Genomic DNA, 27003 nt, shown 5'->3' with positions numbered 1-27003 from the left:
TCTGTCACGGGTGTAGTGCCATTAGTTTTGAACTCTGAACCAAGTCACAACTTAAAGGACCTTTCTGGAGCAAGGCCAGAGAATTGCATCAATAAACATTCCTCATCCTTGTCAAAATCATATGCAAAGTACCTTAGAAGCATGTTTATAGTATCCATATACTATAAACTACAGATTCACTCTACCTTTCACCTCAGTTTTCAATTTGAAGATGGTCAAGGACTGAACATTTTTTATCTGTAGAAAAATTACTTGCAGGCATCCTAGCAAGTATGAATAACATACACAAAAATGACGTGAAAACCATAACCAAGATAAAAAGATATTCTGAAACCAAAATTAAACACACTGACCTAGGCTATTTTTAATTTTTTTTTATTATTATTATTTTTCCACTTTAAATGAATTTCATGCAACTCCTTGAATAAAATGTGGATTTCAGAAGCGTCAAACATCTATGATGAAACGTTTTTTTTCCCCCCCATCTGATTTTTCTTGTGTGCATAAAATAAGAATCAGACATTTTTTGTTTTGGCAAAATCCACTGTACATTGGTTGGAAATGGAGACATTCTCTTTTGCAGCCTTCCTAAGCACGACCACAGTCAAATGGCCTGATATTTTGTGCCATTTCAATCGTGCTTCATTTCTTCACAATCTGGATCACGTCCTCGTGCTCCATTATATGGGTAAGGCCAACCCTCTGAGGACTGTACTTAGTACTTGTTCCCTATAGAATGGAAAAAAAGAAAGAACATGGCTGTTTGGAAGACTTGCACTGAAATAACAGCCACAAAATCTGCTCAGGCACTACAGACAATATAGATCGTCACTTACCCAGACCAGAGCATACTTGAACTGGCTTGCTAATGTTCGGTGGATGGCGTGACACTTGAAAGACAGGAAAAAAGTAGAAATAAAATTAAATTTTGACAACTTAGACAATACATTTAACACAAGTGAACTTCCATTTTTGACCATATTTGAAGTGATAGAAGATATTTTAAAAAGGCATTCATATCACTTTAATGTTATATTCACCTTCTGGTGTCTTCTGATTGTGTTGAAATGTTCTTGACTAAAACATTAGTCAAGAAATGCAGGCCCTTTTCATTTAACACCAAGCAAAGTTTAGATAAAATGAAAGTCTACAAGATATCAATCATTCTCTTGACATTCAACACTATCCTACCTCTTGATATTTGCCTGTTACTTCAGTACTCAGTTAATGGAGCTGTTATATCCTAATCTATCTATTTAAAAGCTGGTGGAAAATGGCCATATGGCTTCACCTGTAGATTAAAAAAGTCACAGACAGAAAACTCCGGAAGATTCAAGATGTCTGTGAAATAAACATACCACATGTTCTACACTTGCTCCTCTCCGCATGATAATTGCGTCATTGAAATCTGGTCGTTCTGAAAGCAACAAAAACAAAACCAAGCTGCTCACGCAAGACCACAGCTGAACAAGACACAGCATCTACAAATGAACAGTCTGACCTAAGAACATAGAATTAAAACCTGTCAGTCATCAATGAGTTTCCACATCACTCAATGCAAATGTCCCTGCAGGAAGATAAATACCTCCTCTTTTCTTGGTGTAAATGCAGATCAGCGCCAGGTACTCCCATAACTTCTCCAGAAGATAGTCCAGGTTCAGTTTCATCCCACAGCTGAAGGAAGGAAGAAAGGGTTTAGTCCACATTGAGTGCCTTCACATGGCTGTGCATTAAAAGGCCCACGGACACACATCACTCACCTGATGACAACACTGTGGGGTCTCCGAGCCAACCGGTCAACCTCCTCCATGGAAATTTGATCTACTTTGTTGTACACCTGCAACCAAAAAAAGAAAAATGAAACACACACAGATTTATAAACTAGGAAATGTTTTGGCAGCGTTTACCTCTGTACTCAAATAAATGTTTTGTTAGTTATTATAACAATATACACAATGAATATTTCTCAGTGCAAATGTTTAATGAAGTCCTCCCAAGACATGCAATAGGAGCAGTTCTAGGCAAGCATATGCTCCAATACTTACATATAAGCAAGGCATGTAGACTCTGTTCCCCACGATGACATCAATGAACTCGTCTGGTGTGCTGTCTTCCCTGAACAAAACCTCTGCATTGAAGATTTCTTGACAGAATTGTTTAAGGTAGATTAACGTATACAGACATATAAGCTTAATTGATAAACAACATAAAAATTATGTGTAAGAACAAAAAATATTTCACAATTCCTTACATTGAAGGCTGAAGGTTAAGGCATCACACATTCTTATTAGGTTGAAAAGACATTTGAGAAAATAAATGTTCTGTGTGACTGAAGTCACCATTCTTACTCTAAAACTACCCACAGCAGACAAACAAACACATGAAGGATACTGTATTCATGCAGAATGAGTTGTACTAGTTTCTCAGAGCAATGGGTGAGAGGGACAGTTGAATTGTAGGAAAGTCCTCCACCTTTCTTGGGCTACAAGGAAAAAACAACATATCATAAACTGTCACAGAAACACTGAAGTTCAACTGAAAATGACACAATGAAATGACTTATAATTCAATACTCAAACCATGCACCTACAACATGCTCGAATAGCGGTTAAAATTTTTCAGGTTTCAGGGGCAGATTAAAAACTCTACCTTGAAATAAATGTTTGGTTTCGACCGATTGAGCCTGATTCCGACAGATTCCAGCTCTTTTTCCAGAAGTGCCCTTTACAAAAATAAATTAATTTGGGGAAAATACAGTTAGAAATCTGTCAAAGCAAAGTAGAAATGCAAATAAGAACCCATTCAAAGCTCCATTGTCTACATTCATGCTTCGTCATACTGAGGCTGTTTTCAGATGGACTGGAGATAATGTTGTCTCCTCCCAACTGAAATCAATTAGGGGGAAACATACAATAAACATATGGGAGGTCTTCATTATATTTAGCAGACGCTCTCATCAAGTGCAACTTACATCAATTACAAGTTTTTACAATTTTATCTATTTAAACAGCTGGATATTTACTGAGGAAATTGTGGGTTATGTACTTTGCCCAAGGGCACAGCAGCAGTGCCCCTGTGGGGAATCGAACCTGCAACCTTTTGGTTGAGTCCTGCTCCTTAACCACTATGCTACACTGCCGCACTTCATCCGGGGGCATTCTATACAACACATACTTGCAGATTCCAATGGAGCAGCGCTGTACTGTATAAAGCCCAAGGGCTACAGAATGATCAGACAAAGCCAACAATGCACTATGATCTAACAAACAATTTGAAAGAAACTAATCTGTCTGATTTTGTGTGGGGTAATAGCAAAGTTCCAATGTCCTGGTGAACAAGAGGGCTAACTTAGATCCAAGTGAACAGGTTAAAGCACTAGAAAAACTACAGACTAGATATAAAAATTAAGATGCATTACTGAGAGTGCAAGAAAGACTGACATAAAATGAAATTAAGGAGCACAACAACTGTGAGAGAAACTATCATCAGCCATTTGCACACAGCTGATATATCACCTGCCACAAAGGATTTGCATACCACATCTCACAAGGACAATTCAGAAGTACAATTCAGATTTTGTACAATTTTGTACAATTCACACTTTTGTTTCAACTGCATCAATATCCACGTCACAAGACAGAATTTTAAAACCAACCTCTGAACATCCCCCTTTGTTGCGTCCAGCATCATGATGACGACGTCTGCTGTTCTGGCCACAGCTATCACCTGTCGCCCTCTGCCCTTTCCTGTGAAACAAGCACCACAAGCCTTACACATCTATTCATCAAACACACTGTGTTGCATCAGGCCACTGTGCCACTGACAGAATCCGTCATCTGTGAAAAAAAAGTACACAAGGTCTTATTCCCATACCTTGGGCAGCACCTTCAATGATTCCAGGTAAATCCAAAAGTTGGATATTGGCACCTTTATACTAGAGAAAAAAATGTAACACTTAGTACTTATGTACTCAGCAATACAATAAACATATTAATTCAGAGCAGTAGTATGTCTTGCGGAAACATATTTGTAAACAAAACTTAGCATACCTGAAAATGTGAACAAATTATGCATATATAGATAACCACAAAACCATACCTCAATAACTCCAGGGATGCATGTCAACGTTGTGAATTCATAGGAGGCTGCCTCACTCTCAGTCGATGTCATCAAACTGAGAAACGTGGACTAAGAGAAGGACAGCGTACTAAACTTACGAATATATCAACAGTTCAATGCATCCTAACAACGTAGATATCAACAAGCTATTACACATACGGTAATGGATCAAATGTACTTAAAACTTCAAAGAAGCATAACTCATACTAGCATCCTCACATGCTCAAGTAAAGTCTGCAACAGCTACACTTACCTTACCAACAGATGGAAAACCAATGAGCGCCACCCTGGCATCCCCAGATTTCATAACATCGAACCCCTCTCCTTTGGACCCAGCTGATTTTGAGGGTTCCAACAGCTGGGCTCTGTACTTGGCTAGCTTGGCCTTCAGTAAACCAAGATGGTACTCAGTTGCTGCGTGTAAAAGAGTTTTATGAATCACATTTAGCGAGCGTCATGTTTAACAAACAACTCCTATACTCTTTTAAAGTTTTTTTCCCCCCCAAAGTGATTGTTTATCCTGTTAGCACAGCTAGCCAACTGACCAAACTTCAGAGAGCCTTAACTTAGTTAAGAGAGCTAGGGAGAAATACAGTACAATCAATGGCCTCATTTCCATTATCTATCGGTTTGATACAATAGCAGACAGTTGCGCATTTGAACTTTGGACTCGTCAGAATCAAGTTTGCGTAATTAATACGTTTATTGTATTGCTGTGACACCTATGGAAAAACCATACGAAAGCTTGCAAACAAGTTAGATTAGCTAGCAATCCAGCTAACATAAGACTTGGCACATCAAAACTAACACGGTTTACCTTTGTTTTTCTGAGTACGCGAGATTTCTCTCTCGATTTCCGCTATCTTTTCGAGAATCCCCATTTTTCAGAAGTCAGGGAACTATTTAACTGCAAAACTGAAGAAAGAGACATGCATCAGACGGAGGAAATGAAACGTGTCCAGTTACCTAAAGCGACTGCACCTTAGCTAGCTAACGTTAGCACACAGCTATCTATATTTCAGCTAGTCAGATCAGATTTTTTAAACTCAACTATAAGTGCCTATGTAGTTATGTATTTTGTTTACTTTGGGTGAAGGTATGCCTTTGCAAAAGAAAGCAAATAGCTAATTACTCTCGGATTCAACTCAGCAGCATGGACATCATGACATCATCCTCCGGAACTAGTAAGTACTGTACTTCAGCGTCGCCGAGTAGAAACTGGACACCAAATATGCGAACGACTTCGTTCCTGCTTAGATAAATTGACAGATATGTTGTTACTGTTGAATTTGGAGAGAATTCCAGGAAAATAAACCAAAGAAATGAGGAAATAACATTCAGGGGGATAAAACACTCAGTGTGTTATTCAAAAAGTAATGATTACGGCCGTGTCCTTTAGAGACACAGCACGCTAACTTGACCACAGGCTACACTCTGGCAATCCCACAATGCAAGGATAAAGATGGCTGCGCCCGGTGACTCTAGAGCATCAACCTCCTCTCCTCAAGCAACCGGCTTTGAGGGATTCCCTTTCAACATTACAAACAAGACACCAAGCGATGCTTCTGCCAAAGAGCAAGAAAAGCCCGGAGAACAGAAAAAGAAACCATGTAGGGCGTGTACGGATTTTAAATCGTGGATGAAGATGCAGAAGAAACAGGCTGTTGTAACACAGGTGATCATGTTAGCTGACAAACTGTCTTAAGTTTGTAACAAACTACCTCTGTATCAAGATTGCGGTATCTGTAGATAAGAGACAAGACATTTGCTGTGAATATTCGTTGCTACGTTAGAAATACACAATTTAATTTAATAGACTGGATTTGCTGAATTAGATATTTATTCCTTGTTATGCAATGTTGACTTAGGTTAGTGTTAGCTGTACACGCGTGCTGCCAAACGATAAGGTTGCTTTATTCAGGTTATGAATGACGAATGTATGCTTGCTTTCTGACTGTTGCTTTCTGATCTCCATGACGGTTTTCTCACCAGGAGAGCCGGGTGGAGGAAGAGACAGAAAGACGACCGGAGTGCCCTCTTGACAGGGAGGAGCTGGGCAGAAATACGTGGTCCTTTCTTCATACGATGGCAGCCTATTACCCCGATACACCCTCCGACAACCAACAGCGTGAAATGAAGCAGTTCATAAACCTGTTCTCTAAATTCTTCCCCTGTGAAGAGTGCGCAGAAGACCTGAGAACAAGGTTAACATTGTTGTTTGGAGTTGCAGTTGGCAGTTTATAATCCAGTACCACGTAATTTCATGTCTTCAACCCTAATCCTGATCGTATCGCAAATCCTATCCATACTCCTAACATACAGAAGAAACATTAAATTGCCCAAATGTGTAGCTCGAGGTACTTAGTTTAATGTCAGGTAATTTGTGTCGCCTGTCATTAACAGTCATATATTGTGTGTCGACTTACCTTTTATGTCAGTTTACTACTTGAAATAAAAAGTGAATAAACGTTTATTTTCAGTTGCTTATATCCACCTGCAACAGTAGGTGTTGGTTCTGATAATGATAATGATGATGATTTGCCTAAAGTGCACGGAATTCCGAATTTATTTTCTCTCTCTCTCAGACTAAAGACGAACCAGCCAGACACGAGTAGCCGGCACAGTCTTTCTCAGTGGATGTGTCGGCTCCATAACGGCGTCAACATTAGACTAGGCAAACCGGAGTTTGACTGTTCCAAAGTCGACGAGCGATGGAGAGACGGCTGGAAAGACGGGTCATGTGATTGACAACCGATGAAAACAATTCACAAGCCCTGACAACAGAACAGGGCAGTACATGATGTTTGCTGAAGTGGATCTCTGCCTTGTCTTTTCAACTGCTTTCTGTTGCTTGGAATAATCTCTGCAACTAGCTAGACACTAATTTACAGGATTACTGTTTGCCACTGACTTTACATTTACGTACTTGGTCTCAGAAATGTCCCAGCAATCAGAAAGTGATCATATTTTTAATATGAATCACAGAAGAATTTCTAAGGTAAATGATAATAATAATTCATTGTTTATAATTTAATGAGCCATGTATAATGACTATGTGATGACTTTTTGCTTGTTTTTCAATGTATCCAAGACTATGTACAAAATATGTGTTGAAAATATGTCAAAGAATATTAAAACATTATTTTCTAGCTGCTTGTACTTTCATAATCATCAGCTACCCCTGAACAAAGGCATCTAATAACATAATATTTTTTACTGATGTGACAGAAGGCAACAAAGTATGTAGTGATCTTTTTTGTAGTTATTGTAGTTATTGGCCTTATTTACCTTGTGTTGCCTTTATTGTTTGAAAGTGTGGCCTATATTTACTCTACAACTTTGCTATTTGTAAATGGTACAAAATGCTTATTTTCTAAATTGCTACATATATGCATTTTAATTAGTAATTTCTGTGGGAGTACATTTTGTCTATTTTTTTACCCCTTATTGTTTTGATTGCTAGAACAGGTTTGTACTGTAGTAACATCATTTGTTCCTCTTGTTCATTAATTTAATTAGTGCAAAGTGTATTAGTTCGAATGGAATTTACAATATAGTTTTCTAATGTGGAATTATATTTTTAGTGTTACTTAGGCCTTCTGTTGAGGTTGTGATGGATGTAAAGCATAGGCATAATTTTCCATTGGCAGTATTTTAAGACAAGTACAGTATATGTTTTGTCCCAGAGATTCTCTTTGGTTACTGGTCATTTTTAATAGAAAATGTACATTTTTTGTTTACCAAGTTGCTTTACACGTGCACATTGTGTAGATTATACCCAAACATTTTAATCTAATCAATCAATTAATGCGGTAAAAAGAACAAGTAAATGAATATAATGACCACAAAAGGACAAATAACTGCAAGCTGTCATGAGCAATCCCTTACGCGTCTAAAGCTGTTGTCACTTCACTTTCCAGAGCAGCGTGACCTGAATAAACTGCCAAGTCGCTTCTATGAATATCTGGTATGTACCGTCTGCTCGTTCACAGGCGTCAGTTTAAAGCCAACGCCGTGCTGATCCACTGATCTCTATATCATTAGGATGGGCTTATAGTAGACACAATGCGCGTCCATTTACGCGAATCCACGCAATGCTTGCTCTGAGTCTACCGTAATTTCTTGATGCCCGTGAACAGCACGATTTTGCTTGTCACTGTTCATGAAGGGGGTTCGGGGTTTTCGGCGCCACGCTTCGAGACAGGAGCGAACAACAGAATGCCAGTCCCGGAGCATCCAGGAAGACGTCGGCAGCCAATGCCCTCCGCTTTGAGTTTAGGGACTACCTTTGCAGCGCGATGACCGTTTTACAGCTGTGACACTGAAGGCGCACCAGCGCTCAAACCCCGCGCACGGACTCGTCTGGATTGCGCACGCTGCTGCAGGCTGTGGGTGTGTGCGAGGCACATCTTCGACTAGATTTATCTTTAGAGACTACAGAAGCGAAGCCCGGAGCCTTTGTAGCGGCAGGCTATAGTACAGAGTGCAAGATGAAGATGGAAGGTGTCGGATCCTACGGAGCTGGCAGAGCTGGCGGTGATTTCGATCCAGTCGCCTTCGTTAAACAGCCCCAGACCATCCTAAGAATACTTGCATGGGTAAGATGATGATTTATATTGTGTACCTCATAGTTAAGATTGATCTGCATTTCCTTTTTGAAGAAAGACGGCATAGCCAAGGGAAACACCGTAAAGACAGCCGCAAAGGCGACTCGCCTATTTATGATAGGAGGATTGCACAGCACAATTAGGCATTTTAACGTAATGTCTTCCGAATTTGGTAATGTACGATTATTCCAACGACACACCATTTTCATTAGCCCATATTACTATATGGGTATTAATTTAAACATGGAACATGCAAAAAGAAACAACGGTTTATACAAATTATTAAATCATAATGCCATTTTTGTACCGGGCGGTCTTCGATATTTTCTGTTCAGTTATAGCAGAAATCGGGCAACATTTGACATTATTATTGCTATTATTATTTTGTTATTACTCCTACACTGAAAACGAATACAGCTCACGTAACCAGGTTCTATTTCGTATAATTTAGGCATTTGTTTACCGTAGGCCTTTGTTACTTCATCATCTCTCAACCTCCTTTCTGTATGGACTGGAAAAGATGTGTCGTGTCATTCTCTTAAATACATTGAATCGATTTTGTTTTGCAAAACGTCGGCCGTATCCGAAACTTAATTTTGAACTCAAGATAAAAATATTATATTAAAACAACCCTGTACGCCTTGTCCAAATGTATTGATCGGCTATAATAAATAAATAAATATGAAAATAAAATAAACCCTGAAAAATAAAATTCAATTAGGAATGAAAGCAAATTGACAAATGTCACGTGTTAAAAATGACGTTCACATTCTGACCTCAGTAGTTATGATATTAGATTTCATTTATGCCCAGAAGGAAGAGGAGCTATTGCACTATTTAAGGTAGAATGGTTGTGTGTATGTTGAATTCAAATGCCTGATATTCACTTGATAACTGGATCGTTCTTTAAGATACAACTGTGTCCAATCTGGAAGTAGTCTCAAATGTTGATCAAGGGCTTTTTTGTTAAATGAAATTGCTGGAAGTCTTCCTGATATACTTGTTCACTGTATTCATATATTTATTCATGTAGCTACTCCTGGGAGATGTCAAAACTCTGCATTTCTTGACCATAGCTAAAATGTGTAACAGTGGCACCATAAATTACATTCCGTATTAGGTTCTTAAGTACTTATTAGATGGAGTGTGTCACCTGCTAAATGAGGAAGTGTGGTGGGGGGGGGGGGGGTGTTATATGAGCATGCAGTTAATGACAGGGGAATTTCCTGTATGATTCAGATGATGTGGATGCTAAATGATTTTAAGCAGTCTGTGTGTGTGAGAACCAATACATGGCTACAACAAAGGCAAGGAAATAGACTTTAATCAGAGGTCCATCACCATGGCCAGTGCTCCAGAATGCCATATTGTTCCTTTGACTCACATTTCCCAGAAGCCCAATATGAATGCAAAGCAAGATTTTTTTTAAAAATAATCTTTAACTGTGTTTGTCAATCAGGCTGTTTATAGTGTCTAGATGTGTTGAACACATTTTGCCACATCGCTCTTAAGCCACACCCATTTTGTCTGCCAGATATGTTTGGCAGAATTCACGCATTCATAATTCATTCACACTTGATGTCATAGCTCTCTGTCACTGGTTTATCCAAGCCCTCCCTACCCAGTGTGGTGGTAAACCAATATTAACCAATATTATACCAGTTCTGACAAATTATCTGGTTAGGCTCAAATTGTTCACACTTATTAGTCATAAAGTACTTTTCATTTCCCTAGGTTATAACCATTACCAAAAATGGCCAAAAAATGTTTTTGTTCCATATATGCCGATAACCTCTCCCACTAAGCATCCTGTCTAGAAGGTAGCTTTCTTTCCAAGGATCTTGCCTTTGTCTGCATTTACTACTTCAACTAATGTTTGCCACATTTCTCAAATATTGAGAATTTGGATTGAAAGCCTTGTTTGGCATTCAGTGCTGCCTTTAAGGCTTTCAATGCTGTTTAGGCTCGGACAGTGAGGGCACTTGTTCCAGACGCAGGCCTAGCCTTATGATCTGGTTTCCAAACCAACCATGCAGACTGACAAAAAAGTCTTCATATGGCCAGGCATGGGTTGGCCAGGGTTTTCTCATTCGCACCTTTTTCAGGCTCCTATGAGAAGCTCAGGTAGTGTTGGGAAGATGCCTCTGTCCTCCATTTAACGTTTGCTGCCTGGTGTACTGCAGGACTTGTGCTGTGGAAGGTAGTCTTGATAGATATGTGTGCAAGTATTTGGGAATAGCGTTTGCCTCACCATGTGCTCTTGCGTAAGGACAGAGGTTGCAACAGTGAGATGAGCTTATTATACAACTGGTGATTGTGGGGAAAAAAGCTGAAATGGGAAAAAATGTTTTAAATTAAAAAAAACGACTACATTTCAAACAAGAGTTAGACTTACTACACAGTCTCTGACCTCAGTTATATATATCTGGGATAACCCAACAGAGGTTACTGTTTCATATTATGTCAGCATGTAGTATAACAGTATTATTTGTCAGATTATGAAAAGTCAGCATGCAGTCTTGTAAATCTCATTAGATGTAAAACCTCTGTTGTACAAATGGATTTCTCTGTGGCTTTGTAGTTCTGCTAAAACTGAACCACAAATTCCTATCCGCATATGAGGGCAAGTCATTCAGAAGGTTCCATGTAAGGTGGCTGTCTTAAATGCTTTATCACAGAGATTATATTGTTCAGAGGCAGGTCCTGTGATGCAATCCATCTTTACTGGTCACATCATCTTTAGAGTCTTACCTTCTTTCTGTCCCTGTTTAATCAGCTCAAGGCAGCGGCTTGGCTTGATCTTCTGAGGTTTTTCACTGTTCTTTGACATACTGTTTATTTTTATATTATGTTCAAGAGGCTGAAGAGAAATAATAGGAATAAATAACTTATCATTTTGCATTTCATCCATGTTAAAGCAGCACACATGAAGGCCACAGAGTAACAGAAATGAGTGCCTTTACAATTGTTTTGTCTTAAGTGAAGAATCCTGTATAGCATCCAGTTCTTGAAATAAACCACCTTCTCTGGTCTCATTAATTTCTTTTCTCCATTGATCTGCAGAAAACAGCCCCTTTCCCCCCCTCATGGAAACACTACTGGCAGCACTGTGGACAAGCCCCACATTTATCAGTCTGGCACTACAAAACTCTGAGGGCCTGTAACTGCTCAGAATGCAGAAGCGCAGTCTATTCTGATAGCATCAATCAGTGAACGCAGGTCCCCATGATGCATTCCTGTATGACCCACCCATGTGGAATAATAAAGATCCCATGTTACACTGTTTAACCAAGGCAATTTACAGCACGTTGAGTGCCTTTATGTTTAATTCTTGCTGAACGCGTAACTGTATAATTAGTTTTCCAAGTCTTGCATATGCTGAAGATGTCTGTAACCCAGTTTGTACAGCTGGAATTTTAATAAGGTACCGTGCTCAAGTGCGTGACAGAAATGCCCCTTGCATTGTCTTGCCCGCGCTCATTGCTGCGTGGTTCTGCTTTGTGTTTCTAGTCATGACTTGTAGAGCTGTGGGAAAATCTATCCACAACTCCCTCCTCATGTTGAGAGTACAGTGTGTCCTGGGACTAGCAGTCAGCAGTGGTGTCAGGCATTGCAGACGCGTAGCTATTTCATCTGTTTTACGTCACCTGGATTGTTACGCACTCGTACTAGGGGAGGGTGCTTCATGGAATTTATAGATCTACATCACGACTCAGATTCCTCAACCTTGTCGTATCTCTTTCCCTAGGACTAGAGGATAGCTGGAAGTTTGACTCTGTGGTTGTCAGGTAATTGAGGTGTTTGTTAGGTTTTCTCCGCTTCCTGCTCCCTTGTAAAAAATGGAAGTCTGGTCTTTTTATCAGCTGTCTCATGTTAATGTTTCAGCAGGGCAATGTGTTAGAAGAGCACCATTGATCTAATTGTAACCCCCTGTGGAGGATATAATTTCAATAGCTGCTGTTTCCATGGCTACCGTGAAGCTGGCCTCCTTTGTGTAGTTCTAGTGCAAAAAATAGCACAGGCTAAAATATATGAAAACCTGTCAGATTTTTCTCTCTCTCTTCTTTCACTCCGCTCTCTGTCTGGCATTTGAGGTCAGTAAAGATTATTTAAGATTAGATTATTGTTTTTTCATAACCTATTTAACTCTTCTTAATACAGCGGAAGAATACATAAGTTATATTTTCAGTTGACTTGAGTGAATGACCTGTTTCTTTTCTACCTTTACTGCTGGTGAAAGCACTGCTGACTTATGACCTGCGACCTAAACATAAACGAGGATGGGCCAAAGGGACGTTAAGGAAACGGACATGGTGCTGTGGGAGGAGACTGGCAGTGTCAGCTGTCTCTCACAGTCTGGCCACACAGTCTGGTTTGCATGTGGCTGCGATATCTAGCTCAGAGAAACTACATTTAGAGTGTGCCCATGACAGTCTGAATGATCCACAGTAAGGCATTGGGTATGTTACATTACTTGTACTGAAGTCTAAAAACAGCCTACATGATTGCCCTCATTAAGGCGCACTTTAAGTTGATCGTGCTTAGGAAATGAGAGGCAGGGAGAACGCACCAGCATAAGGCCAATCAGCCACACCCGAGGGCATTTCAAATAACTTCAAATGGTGGTAAAAATAAGGATTATCAAATGTGTGAGGTGATGAAGTAGTTTTAGGGAGCAGGCTTTGGAATCAGAAGACTTTATGTTAGGATTACAAATGGGACATTATCATCATTACCCTTGAACTTACTTAACCTGAAGTGCCTCAGTAAATAGGCAGCTGTGCAAATAGATATGACAGATAGATGTAGCTAGATATAGATAGCTATGGATAATAGATACTATATAAAAAGTATGCTATCACAGATAAGGTCATCTGATAAGCAAGTACATATTAACTATGGATTACAGTCCTTAATTAGTTAAGTGTTTTCTTGCAGTACCACATTTAAGCTTTTCATGAAGCTACTCACAGCATTGTTTCTATATTCTGTGGTTGAGTCATTGCTGGGATTTGATACCACACACAGCAGATGTATCCAAAGAAACAAGAGTTGGGAGGAGATGCAGATTCTGTGACTTAAAGCTTAGAGAAACATGCTTGCTCAGGGAAGCTCTGAGTCAGCTGGCCTAGTTGCAGTGCACTGTGCTCCTATTGATGTCAGGGTAACTTCCCAAGTCTGTGCTCTCAAGGATTCTGAAATCCCCTGCGGACCCCCCAGGTAATCTCCATGCGTCTGGCCCTAGAGCTGTTTGTGCCATGGTGTAAATGAAAGCATTTTCAAGTCTCCACGTTAATCGCTCCTTTTGGGGGTCTCTGGGCAGCATCTCTTCGAAGGAGAGGCCAGGGCCTCTCTCAGCTTTCCAGTCGGCTGGGAGATGATCTTATTCTGCCACTAAGCATTTATCATCTGTGCACATTCCTATGGGGACCACAGGAATGACAGAGAAGCCGTGTTACGCATATATTATATATTATATACACAAGTATTACGCATAGAACACGGGTGGTGAAAAGGCAAATGGTGAGAAGCAGCTATGCGTTCTTGCTGATTGGAAGACAACGTTCCCAACGAATGCTGCCATATGCTTTAACGGCACCCTCTTCTGGGAATCAGGCTGCAATACAGGACTCATATGAAAGAGAGCAGATCACAAGTGATTACAGAGTAACTGGAAGTTTAGCTAAAGACCCCTGTTGTGTCTTTTACGCATGCAGGTATTCTCCATGGTTGTGTTTGGTTCCATAGTGAACGAAGGCTACGTCAACAGCGGGAGCGAAAGGCTGCACTGCATTTTTAACAAGAACAACGATGCCTGCAACTACGGGATCACCATCGGGGTCATTGCCTTTCTCGCCAGCATGTTCTTCTTCGTCCTGGACATTTACTTCCCGCAGATCAGCAGTGTGAAAGACAGGAAGAAAGCTGTGCTGGTTGAAATGGGATTCTCTGGTAAACATAATTGGCCATCTCAACTATGGAAAAGTGCAGGGACTGATTTGAACACACCCCTCTTTTTTCAAAAACTTCTAAGAAAGTCTATGTAGTGTGCCTGTTTCTTTACCTTACAGAGAGTCTCCTGAGATTTAATGCAGATGTGTTATGTAAATCTCAGGTGGAAAGTGCTTTAATGAAAACCATAATTAATATTATATTATATATTGTGGGAATTCAGATCTTAGAGAAATATTTAAAATTAATGAATTTTATTAATCGTAATTAAAATTAAAAATTAATATTTGGGAAGTTATAATGGTTGCAATTATAATGAGTATCCCTTGACTGTCAGTAACAAATATATCGGTAAAATTGTTGGTTACATTACCCCTCGAAATTTCTTTTAGTACTCTAATAGAGTCAACTCTAACAGGCAGGAGAACAATTTACATTTACTGAGTCATTTCATCTTTACATTTAAACTTGTGTAAACATGCATAAATAGAGACCGGAAATCAGTCATAACTGAAAGCTGGTGAATCAGTATCAGTGGTGTACAGGTAGAGTGCAGTGTGTGTTTCTGTCATGTTCTGCACCTGCACTGAGGAGGTGTTCTGGGTGTTACAGGTTTCTGGACATTCCTGTGGTTTGTTGGATTCTGCTTCCTGGCCAATCAGTGGTCGCGGACCTCCCCCAACGAGCTGCCCTTAACCCAGGGAGCGGATGCCGCTCGGGCTGCCATTGCCTTCTCATTCTTCTCTATCATCACCTGGGTGAGTTCTGTAGCCACGGAGTGCTACACACACACACACACGCACGCACATGCACTCAGGCACTCACACAGACACGCAGACACGCACACATGCACACACGCGCACACACACACGCGCACGCACACACACACACACACACACACACACACACACACACACACACACACACACACACACACACACACACACATGCACTCATGCACTCACACAGACACACAGACACGCACACATAGAATCACATACAATTAAAATAGTGCATTTGGTGTTTGCAGCTACAATACATTTTTCAAAGCACTTGAAAAAACTAGTACTCAGGATGGTAGCTCAATAAACCCGATTCCTGACAGTTCAGCCCAGGGCTATAAATGGTGTTAGTGTAGGGCTTGTTCTCCTTTCCATGGATTCTTCAGCCAATCGAGACCCAGCGCTAACATCACTGCATTCCTGTCAGCCCCCGAGTTCCAGCAGCACGAAGCGTTATGAGGTCTGAGGGGACTGCTTGTGTGGCATGATAGATGGCAGAGCCAATTAGCAAAGTGCAGACAGAACTGTCACCAGGCTAAGACTGCATTTTTACATCTTGACAGGACTGACATCCACATGCCCCTTAGGAAGAAGTATCTAAAAAAAAATCCATTGAAATATAAAGTGACATATATATATATATATATATATATATATATATATATATATATATATATATATATATATATATATAATGGAATAGACAATATCACACTACGCCACTCATACCACCTGAAATGGAGACGACAAACATGTCATTGTGTCAGCATTGGGTGGGCATTCCGTGTCCTGCTTGACCACTGCATGTTAAAAGGAGCTGCTTATTCTGTCTTTCAGGGGTATCTCTGTCTCTTAACTGCAGACAGGTTTAAAAGCATAGCCTTTGTGGAAGACATGGAGAAACTGTTCCCTAAACAGCCACCTACTCCATCTCCACTGTAGGCCAGCCAGCCAGCTCTAACTGTGATAAACCAACTTCAGCCATTGATCTGCCAGGGCTGGATGTCCCCTTATAAAACTAATGATGTCTCCACAGTAAATGCCAGATTGGAGCTGATGTATATTCACCACATCGGTGGAATTTTCGGGATTGGCCTTCTATTTCGGGAGTGCATAGGAGCTCAATCCTGCCTTGTAGTCAACCCAAGGTGACCAATTAATCTAGTAGGCTGCCTAGGAATTTGTTAGTATTTTGGAATCACGCTGTGTCTGCTATGGGTCACACCTGGGTATTTCTGTTGCACAAGCAGTTTATACACTGTGTATTATGGTTGAGAGGCAGATTTCATAGCTGCTCTGCTTGTATGTGTGGACTGTGTATTACTCTGTCCTGAGGCTAGGCATTTTTAACTAAACCGTGTCCTTGCTGTCCTGTAGGGTGAAATGCACAATGCACAGTGTGAGATGTGCAGTCTCACATTTTAAAAATAACGAAAGGAGAGTTATCAGCTGGGTGTCCTGGAGACAGCTGTAGCCACTTACCTCCTGGAACAACCTGTTCATGTGACGTAACTTATTATGTTAATGCTTGTTCTAGCTGAGGTAGGTCTGTTTCAAAGACAAATTCACCGGTGCTTCAATCCTTCTGGTAAATTAATGTAAAAAAAGCCTGTTCTCTTGCAATAGAAGGCAAATCACAGCAATTTTCACAGCAATCATATTTCTTTATTCTTTAACCATAGTAGCATGTGCTGGAGATTCTGTATTTCCGAGACTCTGGTGTTCTGCATGAAAGGTTCTGTTGTGTCTAGCTATACAGTGATCAGACCAAGTGTGAGAGCAGGGAAGTCTTATCTGAATGAATTTACTGCACTGGGTGCTGTTGAATTTAAGCACATATTTTATACTATATAGCAACTTCCTAGGGTCTCAAAACTTTATTAAAGGGGGTGACTCACCAGAGCCACCACCAATGTAGAGCACTCACCGTCATACATGCGGTACCTACCTTCATACGTCAACAGTACTTTGTATGAAGTGCTGTCACTGTGGTTCTGCATGCTTTGCTATTAACAAAAACAAAGTAATAAAAATAACAGTACCAACAGCAAAAGATTGACACTTCCATAGATGTTGAGAAACTATGAAAAATTATATTGATTAATATTAATAAAGGGATTCATTTTTGATGAAGCCATGCTGACAATCTGATTTATGGTCTTAGCGCCATATTAACAGTCGGCATATTTGTTCTACTTTGTTATTTGTTCATACTTTTCTATGAAGGACGCATCTCGGTTCTCATGCAGACAGACAGTCGTTAAATATGAAAATCAAAACACTTGCATGAAAAATCATTGCTCAAAAATCTTATCTTCCTAGAAAGAAGCAATAGCAATTCCTTTGGCCTCAGTGTTTAAACAGCAGCAATGTAAGGCCACTTACACACAGGTCATTGAGCATTGGGCCGCATTCACAATAAGTGCTGTGTGCAGCTGTTACCTTTTTCATTTTTTACACACATATACGTGTTCCATCATTGGTGAAAGGAATTAAAAAGTGAGAAATGAAAAAAAAAAACACAAATCAAATCCATCACTCAGAGTTAGGAAGTGTGGGCAAAAATGAGTACTTATCGCAGCCCACAGACGTACAGATGTGTGTCACTCAGCATCTATGTGACTAATGAGGCTACATGGCCCAGCCCGCATCACTAACCCCATTAATGCTGTCTGAAGGCTGGCCTCACTGTGAGGGCTGTGCAGAAGTTCCTGCTGGGGACAGACATGACCCTCTTCTCCACGGACCACCTGGACGGCAAACCCAACATGCAGCCCTTCCCCCCCAGCACCAGCCTGGACACCACCGACACCTACCAGAGCCCGCCGTTCACCGAGAACCTCCAGACCAGCCCCAAGGGCTACCCGGAGCCAACTTACTAGGGGTGGTGGTGGGGGGAATGGGGGGGGTGGGGGGGTGGGGTGGGGCAGTTAGGAAAGATTGTCGTAAACTGCATGTGGCGGAGTGCCTTTTCATTGTTGACCAATGAAGTCAATGTCTTTATGTAGCTGCCAACCAAGATGAGCCTGGATGGCGTGACAGTGTTCATACCGTAGGTAGTTGTGCTGTGACAGTCTGTGCTGGAGCAATATGATGGCTGTAACTTCATCTCTGTTCAGGATAGATAAGCAGCTTGGTAGTCCTGGCAATACCAGCTACACGAATGGTAAGTGGAGCCTAAGATAAACAACCCACACAAAACCAGTACTGCCTTCATAGTGCTGGCCTTACTGAACTACGAGTAGATTTCTTCTGCAAAACAAGCAAAGCTAATGTTCATTTGTCGTGTGGCTAGCAACAGGAACATTCCAGTGGGTTTCATTCAGACTTTCTGTTATGCTATATTGCATATCCAGGTTTTTACAGGAAACATTTAGTTCTTATGTAGTTATTTGGTACACGGTTATGAGCTTACCATTGATTATTTATGACCCTGACTGCTTTCAGTATGGATCTAAACATAGAGAAAAGACAAGCTTTTGGTAGTACCCAGAAAATGCCTATTGTGCAAATCTTTTGTATTGTATGATTAAACAGGTTGTGCAGATGAATATTGTTAGGTGCCATAATGACATAAAGTATTAGTTGTATTTTTTGTGTATGTAATTTTAGAGAGCATCAGAAAATGACACTATTTTAAATACACAGAGTGCCATACAGAAAGCATCATGACTGGTAAACACAAAGCCTCTGAACTTTAGCCTTTTCAGAGTAAGTGCAGTTTTATTATTCGATCAGTTACATCAAGAAGAGGGTGAAAACATTAGCACAGTGTTTCCCAATCCCACTCCTGGAGGCACACTGCCCTGCGTATCTTCTGTCTCTCCTTGCTGCTTGATTAAATCAGGTGTGCTCAGCTAATCAAAAGTGCCACTGATGAGTTCAGTCAGGTAGTTAGAGCAAGGATAGATAGAAGATATGCAGGACAGTGTGCCTCCAGGAGTGGGATTCGGAAACACTGCATTAGCAGTTATGTCACCAAATTATATATCGATGAAACTTCTGAGTGCTGTCTTTCCATATGAGGACATTTAGTAAATGCCTTGTTAAATTTAGCAAATGTTTGTTTGGTGTTTTATAATGGTTCATTCACGCCTTGTTCACAGCAATTATCACTCTGATATAAGAAAAAGAGAATGCATGGTATTTGAGTTCTGTATGGAAAAAAAAAAATTGAAGACCAAATGTTAATATAAACTATGTGAAAGAGGTAGAAGCACGGTAGAACATGTCCAGGGTTTCTGACTCAGTGACGCAATACTGCGCTAGTGATGGGGGCTTATTCTGTGTTTTCCTCTCCTGCAGTCCGAAGAGTGAATCTAGGATGACCTGACGAATCTCTTATGCCTCGGCTTTCGTAATGTGTGCATTTCAACAGCCCAGAAATGTATTTACTCAGAAAAGGACAGAGAGACATTGATCTCTCCTGAACCTCTGATCTCCTTTAGAGTATGATGGCGTTAAACTCTAGTGTAGCGTAGAACAGTATTGTGTAGTGTAGTAGGGCAGGGGGTAGTGTAATGGCTCGTTTGATACTGAAAAGAAATGCAGACAGTACAGCGCGTTTCAGCCATCATAACGTGTAACATCTTCTGACACCCTTGCAATTCCTGCCAGCTATTACTTGTGTACATTTGAGAAAATATGTATTTTTCCATGAGAGACAACATACAATTGTTTGTTTTCCTGTGATGCACAGAGTGACTTACACGAAGGACAGTAGTAATCCGAGTGGCATACACGGCATTTGTATCTAGTTTGCATCTGTGTAGATCTAGTGAGAACATCCAGCGGCTCACAGAAATGTGGATTTACAGAGTATCACATAGCATTTTGAAGTCCAGCTGCTTTGGCTAGTGAAGTCCACTTTAAAGCACTTTGCCCTAGGTGAGATTCAACTGAGGTCAACTGGCCAAAAACTATTGATAATCCTCACCTTTAGTGTCTTTGGAGAGTTTTATCATGTCATTTCAGCTAAAAGAATTCCTGCCAGTCACTGTTAAGATGTGTTCTCTGTGAAAGAATTTTTGTTCTGTTTTGTGTATGATAGTTCTGGGAGTGGATCAGGGAGCATGCAGAATTAATGTTAACAGTACTTAGTGTTATCTGTGGTAGCACACCCCTAATGTATCCGTTTTCCGTGAGATAGGGTAATGTACACAACGTGATATTGATCGTAATTCAATATATCTTAATGGACCACATTTAAATAAACTTTTCCAGGTTGTGTGTTTCCTATACTAACAATGCACCGTTGTTAAAATACTTCTTGGACCAATTTTCAAGCATGAATTGATTTTTTTTATTCTTATTTTATACCCTCAGACATAATGGCTCTTTGCTCTGTATAAGGTATAGAACACATCACTGCTTGTCAAACTGAATTTCTTTGGACTGCAATTGTCTTCAAGGTTATTAAAATAAAAGCAAACATGTTTTTAAAGGCATGACATTTGTTGATGTGCAAGACTGTTTTTGATACATGAAAGTAATCACTTGAATGTAATGCAAATTTACAAAATTAATACGAAGAAATACAACAAATTACTTCTAATTACATTCCTAGCATGATCCAAATGGTTGAATAACTCAAAGTAAGAAACGAGTTTACAGTTCATTTACCTCTGAAAGTCCTCTCTAAAGTATCAAGAAGATCTAAACTAAAAAATAGGTACTTAAAAAAGCATATTCCTGTTTCCAAAAAGAAGTTTGACTGAAAGCAATTACATGTGTGCATATTAGTGTCCAGAGAAAATAAAAATGCATGTGCATAAAAGGCTTGATTTCATCTATTTAGGAGAACATTGTAAAGTGCAGAGAAGGCAAGGTTCATGGTAGGAAATAAAGTCCATGAGCACTTATGTCAGAATAACTTTCATTAATGTATCAAACCATCTGGAACAATGCGCTACGCACCCTTGATCCACAGGTGTTACCACATCACTGCTCAGACTCCCTGTTTCGCAGAAAGCTAACTTTACAAACTCATGTCATGCATGGAGATATCACTTCTGGTTTAACAGGATCCACAGGCTGCTTACCTGGAGTTGGTCGTCTACCTGAATGGTAAATAACTGCTTTGTGAGCTGGATGTGGTTGCACTGTGGTGCTTTAAACAGCAGTGTGACCACATTTCATCTGACTCTCAGTTTCTCCAATTTCCATGTGAATGGCATCAAAAGTAGTGGGTAATCAGTTGATGGAGTATGAAATTACATTTTATTATTATTATTTTACATTATATTATTGTCATTTAGCAGATGCTCAGACCAGAGCGACTTACATAGCAACATACAGCTGATAGTTACTGAGGCACTACAACACACTCCAGCAATGATATGGTCCGGACACCTCTAAGAAAACAGCATGCATCTAAATGCTTTGAATAAAGTATACCTAATTCACCAGGAGAAAACACAAATTAACGAAACACTGATGTCAATATTTGAAAACTGAAACATTTTTGGAAGAAAAACATATCCTTTGGTGCTAAATTCTTCCCTTTCATGTTAATTTTTCCCTTCAAGTCAATTTATATAATTTCCAAGATTGATCATGTGAAATCATAGTATGTGCGAATATGTTCTGGCCTGAAAAACACTAAAATGATGGCAAAAACCTAATAACTTCAAGGTTTAATGGAAAAATTTGACCTACTGTAAATTTCTCCCGGCTGGCTTTAAATCCCCCCTAAATAACTTGGAACAACAGGGCACTTCTGAATGGAATGGAGACAGCTAATACAAGCAGGTAAACTTGCATTTCATTTAACCGATTGTCCATTTGCAAGCTTTTCCTCTCATTCTCAGTGCTTCTGAGCTCCTTGTCCATTTCTCTAGCTCAGTTCACCTAGAAGCTCTTATTCCTGCGCTACAGAGAGGCCGCCCATGTGCAAAGACTTGTGGGAGTTGAAGTCCTTCGGCGCTAGTACCTGTCTGCAAGTGTGGCAGATGTGGCTGTGCAGCTCCCATCCTGACAGAATCCTGGGCTCTTTGTGGTATTTTGTGTTTGATGCTGGCCTGCTTCCACAGGTCTCCAGAGTCCCCATGGGCTGTGAATAGCTCCTGCTGCTTGCCTATGGCTGGGAGGAGAACCTGCATCTTATCGAACACCTGAAATTCTCTCCCAGGAGCCCCAGCGGTACTGCACCATATACAAAGAGAGAAGGGGACTCTAATCCATTAACAGCATAGCCACTGTAATATACAGGCAGCCTGTGCTGTCTATTAGCATATATCAGGTGAACTATGACACCATTTGGCACAATCAGGTATTGCAGTTAGAATAGTCAGTCTGCAAGTTGTCCATGTAACAAGTGCATGCAACAACCCACAGTAAACACACATCAGAGACATTAACAGTGCTGCAGTGAACATCAAGACAAGCAGAGTTCACACATTGTGAATTACACAAAGGCACTCCAGTCATGGTTAACTGTTAGTAATGACAGAAAACACAGACATTGTACATTGGCTTTTAGAGGTTTGTATTATTTAATAACATCTCACTTTCCCTTCACACAAAGCCATGAAACATAGGGAAAAATATTTTGAATATACACAGAAATTAAACACACTGCATTATTACACAAAAATAAGTAAAGAAAACAAACCCTTCTGGCTAAAGGAATTTTACAGTGTATTTACAGTGGGGAGGGGGCGGGGGGGCATAAAGAAAATTTCTGTGAGTGCTACTGCATCTCCACGTCTTCCTCTTCTTGATTTGCCTCTTCTTCTTCCTCCTCCTCCTCATCATCATCATCATCATCATCATCATCATCATCAAAGTAACGTTCTTCTGCATCACGATTCACAATGTCTAGATTGTCGTAATCTGGGTTCTCATCCACCTCGCTGCAGCACAACAGAGGTAGAAGGGGACAATACCATTACGTTGCATTGTTGTCATTCAGCAGACACTCTTATCCAGAGCAACTTACACAGGTTGCAGTTGTACAAGTTATTTATTTATACAGCTGGATATTTACTAAGGCAGCTTTGGGTTAAGTATCTTGCCTAAGGGTACAACAGCAGTGCCCCAATGAGGAATTGAGCTAGCTCCCTTTTGGTTATGAGCTCTGCTCCCCAACATTATGCCACCCTGCTGCCCAGAGTCTCATGACACTCTCAGAGTGCCTCTGAGTTTTTACACTCAGTTATCAGAACAGGCATCCAGGAGTTCCAAAATTGGAGATGAAGATGACAACTGATCACTCTGCAGTTTCGATCACTGCATGAGAAAGTGGTAATCGTGTTAGAAATGCATGTGTAATTTTTTTGGAAATACAATATTCATTCAGCGACAGACTATATCTAAAAACCAGTTTTTTTCATTCTCATTCTCATTCTCACTCTCATTGCTGGTCAAACACAGTCAAAGAGAGGCTGAGCTAATGTATGTTTGGGGTAAAAACAAATAGATGAATTCTACTGGCCAGTTAATTCCAGAGCCTGACCTGTAATCGAAGTCCTTGTCTTTTCCATCCAGGAAGCGCTGATGCATTTGACTGACAAACTCCTCCCTCAGAAGGGCCTTTTCTTCTGCGCTGGGCTCCCACTGCTCCTCCTTTTCCTCACAGCCCTCTGTGAAAACAAGGACAGACAACGACACATGGTGTAAAGAGTCCACAAGTAGCCCCGAAGAGATCTCTGATAAATCTGTTTGTCTTGATTGGTGAATATAAAGACTGCTTGTAGTGTGTGTTAGAACACCAATATGATGTCTGAGGAGCCATGTTCATGACCAGATGACGATATGCATACATTCATCGTGAAGTGAACCTCAGTTCAGGCCCTGAAGGCTAGAAACCCACAGTGTGTTAATTACTGCTTAAACCCTTAATCCTGAGAAATTATAATCCATCTGCATAAGTGTACAACATGTAAAAGTGAATATAAATCAACTAGGCTGCATGCTACATGAACACACATCTTAAATAGTAACAAGCTCATCCTCACTCCCAGTGACTTTACCACCTCAGTGTGTATTTTCACCCTGGTAAAGCAGATACACAAACCGGAGAGCTCCCCCCCTTCTCACCGTCGTCTTCCTCCGTCTCCTCCTCGGCTCCATCCTCAATGTCCTGCTGTTTTCGCACCGCGTTCTGGATCAGCCTCTCCTGGTAGGAGTTCATCAGCAGGTCGGCCAGCCCGCTGACGCCGCCCTCCAGGGCCGCCTCTGAGCGCCTGCTCAGCTCCTCCTCGCTCAGGTACTGGCCGATGTATTGTTCGTACAGCAGGGGTTCCCGCACTCGCATCTGCTCTTCACTGAAATACTGACCCTCTGGGAGGGGACGAGCAAGCCAGAGAGAGAGAGAGAGACAGAGACAGACAGAGCAAGCAAGGTAGACACAGAGCGGGAGAGATGGAGAGGGAGAAAATGAGAGAGAGAGATGGGAAGCCAGAAAAACAGAGGCAGAAAGAGCGTTGGGGAGGGAAGAGATGCAGTATAAAGGCAAAATCCATGGAAGGATTGAACTTTGTCACATTTATAATGAGGCCCTGAGCTGCAACTGTGAGACTACAGTCCAGAGAATTATCCTCTTCTGTGAGACAACATATTATACTCTGCACCAAGTTTCAGGTTTTTTGCATTGACCAAGCATTTTCCCTGTGATCCAGATGTACACTGATGACAACCATGTCGTCTGGTGGAGTAAACTGCGGTCACACCCACCCTGCTGCAACGCCCTAAGGGCGGCATAGCGCTGGTTCCGGACCCGGGTCCTGTTCCCCTGATTGGACGCTCTCGTCCGCACCTGCTCGGTGTAGTACTGGGCCCTGCAGTCCGCGCTCAGGTGGGCGAAGGCCCCAAGGTGCTCAGGCCTAAGGTGTGCCTGGTAGCGCTCCAGGAAGACCAAGGGCTTGGCCCTGTACTGCTCCAGAAGGACCTTCCTCCTCTCCTCCACCGTCAGGTCCGGCTCCCCCATCTGCTGGCTTTTCACCGGGCTCCTGCTCACGGCCACAGCCTCAATCATCGCGGCCAGATCGCTGGGGCACTCGGTCTACACACACAAGAAGACGTGTGAGTACGGTGTAAGAGAAATGTGAACATTACGTTGATGGGTTATTTCCACTAATGGCAGACAAAATCATTGCAGTTTCTATTCAATTTAAGTGACCAATGTCTCCGCTCCCTGATCATGGGAAACAAGAATTATATTGGTCTACTTAACTGTGTGTGTCAAAGTAACTCATATGGGCATTTCAGTGAAGAGATATCAAAATCACTATGAACTGCGGCAAGTCGTATCGATTTAAGTCCAGTAATGGCGGCACTAAATTGTGCCTTAAATTGGCTTCTGGTTCTATGATATAAACAACGAATTACTAAAACCATCCCACTTCACTGCAAGAAAAAAATCCATAATCGACCTCTAAGGTACGAAACAACCGAACAGGGAACAGTACGTTCGAATTAACGCAGGACTCCTCAAACACGAACTGGTTCATTATTGTATTGTTTAAACATTCACTTCTTACCTCATTGCACCCGTGTTGCTCGTTATCATCTGTAGAATCAGAACTTGTAGGCTCCGATCCAGACGCGTGAGAGAGACACTCTGTCTTGCAGACTGGCTTGTCAAAGCCAACAGAACTGCACGTGGGATGAGGTTCGATCTCACCCCACATGTCTGTAAAATATTTACCATGAACAAAACATAAAAAACACATTATTGCTACTTCAAATGTCGTTGCCAGCTAGCTGAATGGCTAAAGCAGCTAACCATATCTTATTAAAACCTATCGTCGCTATGAGTATTTAACAATAACCTAGCTGGCAACCAAGCTCGCGATATTGAGAAGAATTTGACTTGTCATTATACACATCGCCAAACATCATTTTCGTTGATTAAATCTTTAACGTTACCTTTCCCACCACTTCATTCACATGTTATAGCTAGCCTAGCTAGTAACTTACTGTTGGACAACAGCAGAATATCCTCTTACGTTACCTGTAACGTCAGCAGGGGTCCCTTGAAAATTCTATACACAGTAATATGGGAATAATTTCTCAAAGTTCTTCTCAAATTATTTCAGACACAACTATATGGTGTCATTTAGCTACCCTTACGTTAATAAAAGTAGGACTCTTGTCCTGCTTTCCTTTTCCTGGTACGACGTTGTTATTGGTCCCCAAAGCTGACTTACTTTAGTGAGAATAGTTCCATACTACTGTAACTCCGGGATTTAGCGGCAAAATACAGTGCACGGTACTGATCTCTCTGTCAAATGTCAAATGTTTGTGAAATGTTTAATGTGTATCAGATATATTTACAGAATAGTTAAAAGTTGTAAAATGTGCAATTGTTCCTTCTTCACAACAAAAAGGGTCTGGTGATTGTTGATCAGCAATCGGATATGATTTCTGAAATGACCGCTGGGTGTTGCTCTTCGTGTATTTATGGAGAGCGTGGCTCATATCACGGTCAGCTGTGTTTGATCATTCTGTGTATTTTTTCTCGTTATGATAGCGACAAGAAGAAACGTGTTTTACGGTTTCATCAAATTTTTCGGCTTATGTCAAAAAAAAAATGTTATCCT

The 27003-nt window shown here is 40.9% G+C and overlaps 4 protein-coding genes across 5 annotated transcripts; 2 read left to right on the top strand and 2 right to left on the bottom strand.

The window, feature by feature from the left end:
- Positions 1-482: 482 nt before the first annotated feature.
- Positions 483-5337, bottom strand: drg2 (developmentally regulated GTP binding protein 2). Of its 2 annotated transcripts, none has more exons than XM_036552492.1 (14): positions 5252-5337; positions 4937-5034; positions 4373-4533; positions 4099-4188; positions 3874-3934; positions 3656-3746; positions 2650-2722; positions 2392-2482; positions 2046-2143; positions 1761-1837; positions 1586-1674; positions 1359-1417; positions 837-890; positions 483-729 (listed from the first exon to the last, which is right to left on the bottom strand). In XM_036552492.1, the coding sequence occupies exons 2-14, from the start codon at positions 4998-5000 to the stop codon at positions 643-645; spliced, it is 1095 nt and encodes a 364-aa protein (XP_036408385.1). In that variant the 5' UTR covers positions 5001-5034; positions 5252-5337; the 3' UTR covers positions 483-642. The 2 variants fall into 2 exon arrangements, with proteins under 2 accessions (XP_036408385.1, XP_036408386.1); XM_036552493.1 differs by having other exon boundaries at positions 5205-5282.
- A 220-nt stretch (positions 5338-5557) lies between these two features.
- gfer (growth factor, augmenter of liver regeneration (ERV1 homolog, S. cerevisiae)) lies at positions 5558-7061 on the top strand. The gene is made up of 3 exons (XM_036552494.1): positions 5558-5794; positions 6112-6323; positions 6705-7061. The coding sequence occupies exons 1-3, from the start codon at positions 5582-5584 to the stop codon at positions 6865-6867; spliced, it is 588 nt and encodes a 195-aa protein (XP_036408387.1). The 5' UTR covers positions 5558-5581; the 3' UTR covers positions 6868-7061.
- Positions 7062-8134: 1073 nt separating this feature from the next.
- On the top strand, positions 8135-18342 carry syngr3a (synaptogyrin 3a). The gene is made up of 4 exons (XM_036552932.1): positions 8135-8717; positions 14444-14678; positions 15291-15436; positions 18139-18342. Exons 1-4 carry the CDS (start codon positions 8610-8612, stop codon positions 18340-18342), a joined length of 693 nt encoding a protein of 230 aa, XP_036408825.1. The 5' UTR covers positions 8135-8609.
- Positions 18343-23115: 4773 nt separating this feature from the next.
- ccdc97 (coiled-coil domain containing 97) lies at positions 23116-26567 on the bottom strand. Its single transcript, XM_036553386.1, has 6 exons — positions 26415-26567; positions 25942-26093; positions 25136-25463; positions 24500-24742; positions 23916-24042; positions 23116-23313 (listed from the first exon to the last, which is right to left on the bottom strand). The coding sequence occupies exons 2-6, from the start codon at positions 26089-26091 to the stop codon at positions 23151-23153; spliced, it is 1011 nt and encodes a 336-aa protein (XP_036409279.1). The 5' UTR covers positions 26092-26093; positions 26415-26567; the 3' UTR covers positions 23116-23150.
- Between the last annotated feature and the right edge of the window lie 436 nt (positions 26568-27003).

This window comes from Megalops cyprinoides, chromosome 19 (genome assembly GCF_013368585.1).
Source record: "Megalops cyprinoides isolate fMegCyp1 chromosome 19, fMegCyp1.pri, whole genome shotgun sequence".
NCBI lineage: Eukaryota > Metazoa > Chordata > Actinopteri > Elopiformes > Megalopidae > Megalops > Megalops cyprinoides.
Note: the sequence above shows the minus strand (reverse complement) of the source record. Positions and strands in the feature narration are given on the sequence as shown.